Source organism: Anopheles bellator, chromosome 2, assembly GCF_943735745.2.
Source record: "Anopheles bellator chromosome 2, idAnoBellAS_SP24_06.2, whole genome shotgun sequence".
Taxonomy (NCBI): Eukaryota; Metazoa; Arthropoda; class Insecta; order Diptera; family Culicidae; genus Anopheles; species Anopheles bellator.
The window spans coordinates 21,552,764-21,563,053 of record NC_071286.1 but is presented as its reverse complement, the minus strand read 5'-3'; the positions used below and the strand labels follow the sequence as shown (position 1 = coordinate 21,563,053).

The window sequence follows — 10,290 nt, the reverse complement described above, 5'->3', positions numbered from 1 at the left end:
GTCGGCCGTCACTCTCTCTCGTCCATGAGCAGCAATCAAACTCACTTAAGCGGTGTTTTACGTCGCAAGGGTTATGTTATGTTTATGAATCAAGCCGATAAGCGAACAGAGCGCGGGAGCCGAGCGGTCGAGAGGCACCCGTTGGACGCGTTGTCCGCTCCCGATTGGTGTTATGTTTGTGGTGGCGATAAGGAAACCCGGTCGCACGTCGTCGATCACTATTATCAGCGTTCGTTACTCGCGAATCGCGGACAAAAGTAGTATAAAAAGCGGTCCCGTCAGGAGTGGTCGCAAGTTCCGTTTGAAAGTTCCGAGAGAACGGCGACGGTACCGTAACCGGGAACTGAGAAGACTCGGAAGCAGAGCCCCGACCTTCAGGATGCGTGGCGTCGTGTGTCTAGTGCTGGCGGCCTTGGCCGTGGCCGTGAGTGGTCAGTTCGACACGCACCAGTGGGCCGACCGGAGCGGCATCGTGCACCTGTTCGAGTGGAAGTGGAACGACATTGCGCAGGAGTGCGAGAACTTCCTGGCCCCGCACGGGTTCGCCGGCGTGCAGGTATCCCCGCCGACCGAGAATGCGATCGTGCTGAGTCCGTTCCGACCGTGGTGGGAGCGTTATCAGCCAATCTCGTACAATCTGAACACACGGTCCGGAAGTGAGGCCGAGTTCGCGTCGATGGTACGCCGTTGCAACAACGTCGGCGTGCGGATCTACGTCGATCTGGTCATCAACCACATGGCGGCTATCAGCACGAACGGCGGAACCGGCGGTTCGACGGCTGATGCCGGCGGTATGAGCTTCCCGGCCGTTCCGTACAGCGTGACGGACTTCAACCCGGTCTGCTCGATCTACGACTACAACAACCCGAACGAGGTGCGCAACTGTCAGCTCGTGGGTCTGCCCGATCTGAACCAGGGTGTCCAGTGGGTCCGGGACCGTATTGTTGATCTGATGAACAAGATGGTCGGGTACGGAGTGGCCGGGTACCGTGTGGACGCCGTCAAGCATATGTGGCCGGGTGATCTGCAGGCGATCTACGGCCGCATGAACAACCTGCCGACGGACCATGGGTTCCCGCCGAACGCGCGGCCCTTCATCACGCAGGAAGTGATCGATCTGGGCGCTGAGGCGATCACCAAGTACGAGTACACGCACCTCGGCACGGTCACGGAGTTCCGCTTTTCGGCCGAGATTGGTCGGGCGTTCCGCGGCCACAATCAGCTCCGCTGGCTCGTCAACTGGGGCCCCGAGTGGGGCTTCCTGCAGTCCCACCTGGCCCTGGTGTTCGTCGATAACCACGACAACCAGCGGGGTCATGGGGCGGGCGGCGACGAGGTGCTCACGCACAAGGTGCCGAAGAACTACAAGATGGCGAGCGCCTTCATGTTGGCCCACCCGTTCGGTATCGTGCGCATCATGAGTTCGTTCACCTTCAGCGATGGCGACCAGGGACCGCCGCAGGATGCCGCCGGTAACCTGCTGTCGCCAACGTTCAACGCGGACGGCTCCTGCGGTGGTGGCTGGGCGTGCGAACATCGGTGGCGCCAGATCTACAACATGGTCGCCTTCCGGAATGCCGTGTCCGGTACGGGGCTGAACGATTGGTGGGACAACGGTGGTAACCAGATTGCGTTCTGCCGCGGTGGCCGCGGGTTCGTCGCCTTCAACCTGGAGGGATACGACCTGAACCAGAGCCTGCAGACGTGCCTGTCGGCCGGCACCTACTGCGACGTGATTTCGGGCAGCAAGTCCGGCAACAGCTGCACCGGTGCCAGCGTAACCGTCGGTGGAGACGGTCGGGCCAACATCTTCATTGCGGCCAACGCCGTGGACGGTGTCCTGGCCATCCACGCCAACGTAAGTCCACTCCCGAGACCGACGGCGGGTTGCGTCTGATCTAAATACTCTTCTTTTCCGTTTCACAGGCGAAGCTGTAAGCATCGACAACGCTTGAGTGCTGGTGACCACCCGGCAAGACTTACGAACTCTACGTCCTACGGACTTCTTTATTAATAAAAAAGCATTAAACACAACCACGAACCGTTCAACGTCCTTTTCCGTTCCGGATGACCCACATCGCGCTCTGTCAATGAGTGGCCACAGGTGAAGGCCACGCCGCAAATATAACCTCAACACCGATCGCTTTGTACGAAGAAAATCGAAAGCTGAGCGAGAGCTTGCCAACTTCTTGCGCCAATGATACGGGGCCCACGCAGACGAGTCCGAGTTACTGGGGCGAAGAGACGGAAGGTGGAATTAGCGAATGGCCGGCCAGCGCCAATGGGACCCCGGGAGAGTGAATCTGAACCCCGAACCTTCCATTCGGGCCGGTGGCCCGTCTCTTTCGGGGAGCGATCGAATTCTTGGGCCCTCTGACGTTCGAGGAGCGTTCTCTGTATAATTTAAATGTCAAATGCAGATCACGGCGCTTCCGAGGTGAAGCGGACTGAAGCAGCTGCGGAATAGAAAGGATGACCTAGTAAACTGGGCTGGGAAGGTTGAAGGTTCATGTGCCTCCGCGGATGGTCAGGAAATTCCGATCCGTTCCGCGGTGAGCCGGACATTCAATTTCGACGGCGATGGTCGGTGGTGTCAGCAGCAACAGCAGCAGCACCCAAAAAACCCGGTGGAAGCTACCGAAGATCGCGAAAGTTTGACGTCACCCGTCGTCGTCATGGGGTGGTCACGTGTCAAGCGGGGTGCGTCCTCCCGACGGTGGGTGCGAACCCGCGGGCCACCATCCCGAAAGCCTTCCGCCGAAGGAAGCGGAGATCTAATCAAACCGCTTCGCGCCCATTAATCGTGTGAATTGGGTTAAGACGTCGAGTCACTGACCGCGCACATGATGCAGCCACGACGAAGAGGCTGGGGTCCAAAATCGCATTCAGCGCATCGCGCACCACCTTAATTGTTCATCAAGGCCCGGTCTCAACCGGTCGTATCCCCGAGCGGTCAGCGGTGTGTCCGGTTGGACGCGACCGCGACCGCACCAAAAGGCACAAGTAGGAGGCTGGTTGAGAAATCAATCGCTTGTGAATGATCTTCTGCGCCGGGCGTTTTTGGTGGGGAGCGGGAACCGCGGCCCTGCGCGGAACGGAGCGATTCGGAAAATGCAACCCAACAATACAGTAATTGGTGGGGAAAGTTTCGCTCCCAGAGGTGGCGGCCCTTTGCGCGCGCGCGCGCGCGGCCAAGACCGAGGAAGCTATTGGGCTGTTAAAAGTGTCAATCATTCGCGAGAGAGAAGCGGCAGCGGAAGGTAACAAAACGTTCGCTGGCTATCCCAGGCCAAGATCTCGAACGATCTGGTCGGTCACAGCCGATCGGGGCAGGGCAAGGTCGGACGATGGTCGGACGGAGCCGGGCGCGTGAGATGTGTCATTATTCTCGCTTCTTCACATCGCACGCGGCCGCCTGATAAAGATCAACTTCCCAAACTTTGATCCCCACAAAGGAAACATATTTCGAGGCGGCTGAAATCAACGATCGTCAGCTGTCAGCGTCGCACGGCTCCGATGGTCCGTGGGGAAATTCGGGTGTTAATGTTCGGCTCTCCACCACAATCGGCCACTTGTGTGGGGATTTGTTCGTAGAGAAATGATGTGCTGTGTCTGTTGCAGAAACGATCACAAGGAACCGACGTTCTCGCCACAATGTACAAATGTCCTGGAGTACTACGAACCCTTACGTTAGCAGGTGATCTTTTCAGGGAACCTTAAATGTAATCCGATGTGTAGAATATCAATCGATTTCAATGGTGGTTCCATTCCACTGCCTTGAATTAAGCTTTGATTGTAAATTCATTATTTTTAAGATAGAGCCACTAGTAATCTACAGTTCAATGTAAGAGATTCTGAATTAGATGGGTCAGTAAGACAACATAGTTTCTGGAATGATATTCTTGACATTTTCTATTAAAACTGCTTTCTAACTATTTAATGTAGCTGAAGCTGGTTTTTAAAGTACTCAAATTAAGGTTATGGAATTTATGATCTAGCGTATTTTCTAATTGTCTGAAGGGTTTGAAAAAAAGGGTTTTTGACTGATTGGTGCGGATTTTGGTCTGGCAGCATCAACGGCCCCGTAACCGTCGATGGTGTAAACTACCGAGAACTGTTGGCAGTTGGTTCTTTGGCGAAATCGAAGCCGAAAACTTGAACGACATTTGGTTTGAACAGGATTGAGCTACGTGCTATATAGATTCCGGCATATATACTGATTTCAATATCTAACCAAACCTAAATAAAAATCTATTACATAAACGCCGTCAAAATTAGGAATTCTTGAAGTGCATAAGGTGAAGGTGCATGGAAACCGCATATCTGATTGCACTTTCGGTTGTTCTTTCCCGTTCCGAACATTCAAGCAATCTGACGTCCCAGATAGCGACGTATAAGTTTTGAGGATTGATTGACTTCGTGTGTTCCTGATTACCCAAACCCTTGTCCCGATAAAGCGAAATCTAACACGCAGATCTTTGTTTTAGGTTTTGTTTCGTTGTCGTCCTGAAGTTTGTCCAAAGAAAGACCCCTCATGTTCCATGGTGATTGATGATTGATTCAGTCAAGTAATGGCATCAACTTCGAAGCCACACACTCGACAAGTCGGCGCTGTTATCACTCCACAATCGACGAAACGGTGGACGTTATCGTCCACTTCGCCGGTTGTCAGCCGAATCTGCTACTTGCGGACATTGCACTGCACTGATTCGCCCACATCTTATCGTGGTCAACGATAAGCCAAGCGCGCGTATTTAAGGGTCGGTACCGTAGCGTCAGGTTCTCAAATCGAACCGGAGAGGTTCGACCCTTCGCTACTACCGAGTGATGCGTGTGGCAATCGTGGTTGTTGTGGCCTGCGGTGCCCTGGTCGGGGCACAGTTCAACCCCCATCAGTGGGCCGACCGGAGTGGCATCGTGCACCTGTTCGAGTGGAAGTGGGACGACATTGCGCGGGAGTGTGAGACGTTCCTGGCCCCGCGAGGTTACGCCGGCGTGCAGGTGTCCCCGCCGACCGAGAATGCCATCATCGGCGGTAGCTTCCGGCGGCCGTGGTGGGAGCGTTATCAGCCAATGTCCTACCGGCTCATAACCCGCTCCGGCAACGAGGCGCAGTTCGCGTCCATGGTCCGCCGGTGCAACGATGTCGGGGTGCGCATCTACGTTGATCTGGTCATCAACCACATGGCGGACATGGTCGGCGAGGGTGGCACAGCGGGAAGTACGGCCGTCCGGTCCGACTTCTCCTTCCCCGGGGTGCCCTACAGCCGGCTGGACTTCAACGCTCCGTGCCTCATCACGAACTACCAGGATCCGGTCGAGGTGCGCAACTGTCAGCTGGTGAACCTGCCGGATCTGAACCAGGGTGTCGAGTGGGTCCGCCATCGTATTGTGGACCTGATGAACCACCTGATCAGCTTGGGAGTGGCCGGGTTCCGCGTGGACGCCGTCAAGCATATGTGGCCGCAGGAACTGGAGCTGATCTACAACGGCATGCACGACCTGCCGACTTCGCACGGATTCCCGGCCGGCTCTAGACCGTTCCTCACGCAGGAGGTGATCGATCTGGGTGGTGAGGCTGTGACGCGCGAGATGTACACGCACCTCGGCACGATCACCGAGTTCCGGCATTCGGCCGAGATCGGACGTGTCTTCCGGGGCCGGAACCCGTTCCGGCATCTGACCAACTGGGGTACGGGCTGGGGATTCCTACCCTCCCACCTGGCCCTGGTGTTCGTCGACAATCACGACAATCAGCGAGGCCACGGCGGTGGTGGCGCGGACGTGCTCACCCACAAGGACTTCCGCAGCTACAAGATGGCGACCGCCTTCATGTTGGCCCACCCGTTCGGTATCGTGCGGGTGATGAGTTCGTTTTCGTTCACCGACACCGAGCAGGGACCGCCGCAGGATGCCGCCGGTAATCTGGTGTCGCCTACGTTCAACCCGGACAATAGCTGCGGTTCCGGATGGGTGTGCGAGCACCGGTGGCGCCAGATCTACAATATGATCGGCTTCCGGAACGCCGTCTCTGGCACGGGGCTGAACGATTGGTGGGACAACGGCAACTACCAGATGGCGTTCTGCAGGGGTGGCCGTGGATTTATCGCCTTCAACCTGGAGTCGTTCGATCTGAACCAGAACCTGCAGACCTGTCTGCCGGCCGGCATCTACTGTGACGTGATTTCGGGCGATCTGGTGAACGGTGCGTGCACTGGTAGCAGTATCACGGTCGGTGGCGATGGCCGGGCCCAGATCGTGCTGCCGGCCAACGCATACGACGGTGTCCTGGCGATCCACGCCAACTCCCGTGTTTGAATTGAAGTGCGCCTGTCACTTGTACCCGTATTAAGTTGAGATCAAGACTAAATTATTAAGCTGAGAAAATCAATTTTCACAACTTCCATTCTGCGAATGCGTCTCGAAATGATTACAGGTCTTGACGTTGCGGTCTTTCCAAGTCCTTATTGGACCGCCACTTGAGAGGTACTCGCTTACGAGACGAGATCGTGACAACGGTCGAACTTCATCCGGCTTAGTCCCCCAATCACCTTCCGCTTGACCGTTCTTTTGATGGCGATGTCTAGGTTCCTCGTCGTCTACCGGTCGTGGGGAGAAAGAAAAGCAAACCCTTCTCACAAGAACACACCCCCAGCGAGCGTCACTTTCTAACACCCAGCGATCGATTTCATGTCCCAAAAAACCCCCACGATGATCCTCGATAGAAGTGGGCAGAGAAATTGGTGGGTTCAATTGCATGGGCGATGCGCTAGCGATCGAGAGTGAGCCATCGAGTCCCTGCATCAAGATCACGGTCACGCAGCGGGGCGGATGATGGTACTACTTATCGTCACTCACCCGGCTACCGCTACAGCTCTCAGGTCCACGGTGAAGATATCAATTTATTAGGTCACACAATTTGCCTTTCTCGACAGCAAGCGACTCGTTCCAAGTCAAACGATGCCCGGAGAAAGGTTTCGGTCCAGGTTTCGGTCCAGGTTCCGGTCGCCCCGCGATCGGTATCTTATTGCGAAGAGGTGTTGACGCGCAGTGCCGTGCCTTTATTTTGCTTACCCTAAACAGTCACGACCGCCGCCGGTCGCGCGCGGGACTGTCAAAGCCGATCTGCGCTTTCCCTGTGGAGAGCACAGACTGTAGATTGGCTTCACCCCCACCGCCAACAGGGCCCGATCGATCAACATCATTATCGAATTAAATAAAAATCAGTTTTCGGCCCGTCATCGGTGGCGGCCGATCTTTGAGCGCCGATCGCCGCGGTTCGATTGCGCACCAATTGCGGTGCGATAAAATGGATCTTTCGCGGTCATCATCATCGTGGGGAATAAAAGGAGTGAAAAAAGTGAAAACCGATCCCGGCGCGGGGTTGGGACAGTGAATTCGAAAACGCCAGCCGCCAACAGCTGCCACGCACCAAAAGCCCATCCTCGCAGCACAGCTCGGGAACGCGGACCTTTAACAGGGCTTAGCGGAGGAGAAAAGCTCACCAAATGGCCATCAAATGGTTGGGCTGGTGGCCTTTGCGGATAATTGCGCCGGCGCTTTTGTGTATGCGCAGTTCCCGCGCGCTCTAATCGGCCGAGTCCGGTCCAGCCCGGGACTGGCTACCGGACTGGAACAGATCATCATCCATTTTGTACACGAAAAACGCGCGACGCAATGCGGCAACTTTCGCTTTCGGATGATTCAGCAGATACCAGGAGCAGTCCGTTGATCCGGTGAGAAACCGGCGAAATTCGCACCTCTAGCCGGTGGTCACCTCTTGCGATTGTGCGATATCTCGTGGATCGCCCGGATTTCCCTTTTCCAGCGGTTCCACCATTCAGATATCCATTCTTGGCGGAGCATGAATGCCCCTACGACAGTACTGGACTACTGTTAGCTCCTTCCAGGAGTGCCGGAGCTCCAGCGCAGAACGCATTCGACACGACCTACAAATTTGAACACAGTTCCCGAATGCCGAACGGAACGGAGCCGCCTCCGCCATCCGGAGCCAGCTGGGCTGATGGGTTGGCTGTTTAGTGGATTGGAATTTATGCTACTTAACAGTACCCCGGTTTTAATCGATACCACCTAGCCCCCTTCGGCCTCGTATGTGTGCCATATGCGAATGTCGGTTCTCTCTCTGGACTACTTCCCGTGGCGCTGTCGACAGCCAAGGGAAGCCGGATCGGCTCTCTGGACTGCTTCTGCTGTTGGGCCGTTTGCGTGTGGCGAGAGTGTGCGAATTTGTTTGTTTCGCCTCCACCTCTCAGAAAGCATGGACGCTCTGGAATGGGCCGATCGATTCCCGATTCCTGCGCCAAAGTGCCTGTTCCGGACTCCACCAGACTACTCAAGGGCAGAGCAGCACACTCTACAACACGTGGGCTGAAAAGTTCCGATTTCTAGGGGGTAAACGTCCAAAATTAAAATTATTCATTAACGTAATCTAATCAGTAGTCCCTGGGGGCCAAATATGGCAAATACAAGCAAATGAGAAGAATTCGAAGTGCAAACCATTTAATTTTGCCATAGTTTTGATGGATCTGTAACACGATGTGTTGCCTTTGACGAAACAACTTTTGAAGCGGGCTCCAATTCAATATGCAATTTTGGTTTTCAAACGCTCCAATAACGCTATATAATATTTACTGTTGATGGTATTTCTCTTCTCATGATAGTCTATGAATATTACACCACGCACATCTCCTAATTTCGCAATCATAACCTTTCCAGCCGATTATTGTGCCACTTCTCTTTTGGATCATTCAAAACGATTTTGTTTTTTGTTTGCTATGTTTTCTGGACTTGGCGCCTCATTTAGACGTCCTATGAGTTCTGCATCATCGGTATCTCTACCACCACGTTAGAAGTCCGCAAAACCTCGTTGTATTGTCGTTTGTGATTGAGCGGAGTCCTTATAACACTTTACAAGCCCTTGTTTCGCTTGAACGGTATTTGTCCCATCAAGAAGCAATTTAACAGTAAACCAAGAAATAGTGTTTGATCCATTAGTTTGAAAATAACAAAGCACAATAACAATAACTTAGCACAATAACTTTGCAAACTTATAAGTAGAGGATATCATAAAATTTTAACAGCTTTTCATTTAGCTTTTAGCGCCCTCTATCTGTTAGGCTCGGGCATTTTCATCCCACGTGTTACCTGCCGGGCTCGCCGGGCCGGGCGATTGCGATTTATGACGATGCGGTTCTGTCCGGACCGGAGAAGTGGGCAGCCGGAGCACGCGTTCCAGGGCAAGTGGCTGAAGCAGGATTGTAAATTAGTAGGTTTATTAAGAGGTTTGATGATTTTTGCTGCGCTCGACGGTGGCGGGGAATTCCTGGCCCCGGCCGGCGGGAGCCCCAACCATTGCCAATCAGTTCCTGGTGAACAATATGGCGCCGGCGAGATGCGCAGACGGGTGAGATCGTTATCTCGCATGGGGCCGAAAGAGTGGCCCTCGATATGATACCTCGAACCCCACTTTTCGCCTTGCTGCTCGTTTGGCTCTCCATTAGCGCTGGTCAGTCTCGTCGCGTCCGGCCCTCTGCTTGGACCAGGCCGACAGGCCGCTCATATATTTCCATCTTCGGCCAGATTATTTATCTATCACGCAACTAGCCGTGGTGTGGGTGATGGCATCGCCCTGCCCGTTGGCCCGCTCCCGGACAGCCATCAGATCGGCATTCTGGTCCACACACCACGTAATCGATACCTCCTCAAGCCGGGTGCGTTCCCCCGTGTTCGGATCCAGTTTTAATGTCACGCTAATAACGGCGGGTGCGGACCTGCTCCGGCGTCGGGAACACCGTTTGATGTCGCTGGCCGGGGTTTCCATTACACGCCCGGTCCGGCGGCGAGAGTGCGCCGACGTGCGCACGTGATGGATCATGGCGGACCGTGCATCATAAATATTAAAGTCATAAGTCTACCCCCGGGCCCGGGTCTGGGTCTGGTTCAGGGAGCTTGGAGTGCGGCGTAAATGGGTGGAAGCTATTTTACATAAAACATGCTTCGGGATCAGTGATCTGACACGTCATCAGTCGCGCGGATGGCCGCCCAGAGTGCCGATGCTGCTCCGATCCGATCGTGCCAGTCTGATCCAGCCGGCCGCTCCAGTCCCGAGGGCGGCCAGGACTCGAAAGTGGCTCAACTAATTAGAAACCTTTTTATTGGCCATTGTGTTTCGCTAATTGCGCGCGCCCGGCCCCTTGCCCTTCGGCCGGTGCAGTGTACCGTGGGCCGTAAAGGGTCGAATTTGGTCCACCGAGTGTCCGAGGGCCCAGT

The 10,290-nt window shown here is 54.8% G+C and overlaps 2 protein-coding genes across 2 annotated transcripts; both read left to right on the top strand.

The window, feature by feature from the left end:
• The first annotated feature begins 279 nt into the window (after positions 1 to 279).
• Positions 280 to 2,061, top strand: LOC131209568 (alpha-amylase 2-like). Its single transcript, XM_058202661.1, has 2 exons — positions 280 to 1,858; positions 1,927 to 2,061. The coding sequence occupies exons 1-2, from the start codon at positions 380 to 382 to the stop codon at positions 1,936 to 1,938; spliced, it is 1,491 nt and encodes a 496-aa protein (XP_058058644.1). The 5' UTR covers positions 280 to 379; the 3' UTR covers positions 1,939 to 2,061.
• Positions 2,062 to 4,827: 2,766 nt separating this feature from the next.
• On the top strand, positions 4,828 to 6,318 carry LOC131209569 (alpha-amylase 1-like). The gene has a single exon (XM_058202662.1). It carries the CDS (start codon positions 4,828 to 4,830, stop codon positions 6,316 to 6,318), a length of 1,491 nt encoding a protein of 496 aa, XP_058058645.1.
• The last annotated feature ends 3,972 nt before the right edge of the window (positions 6,319 to 10,290 follow it).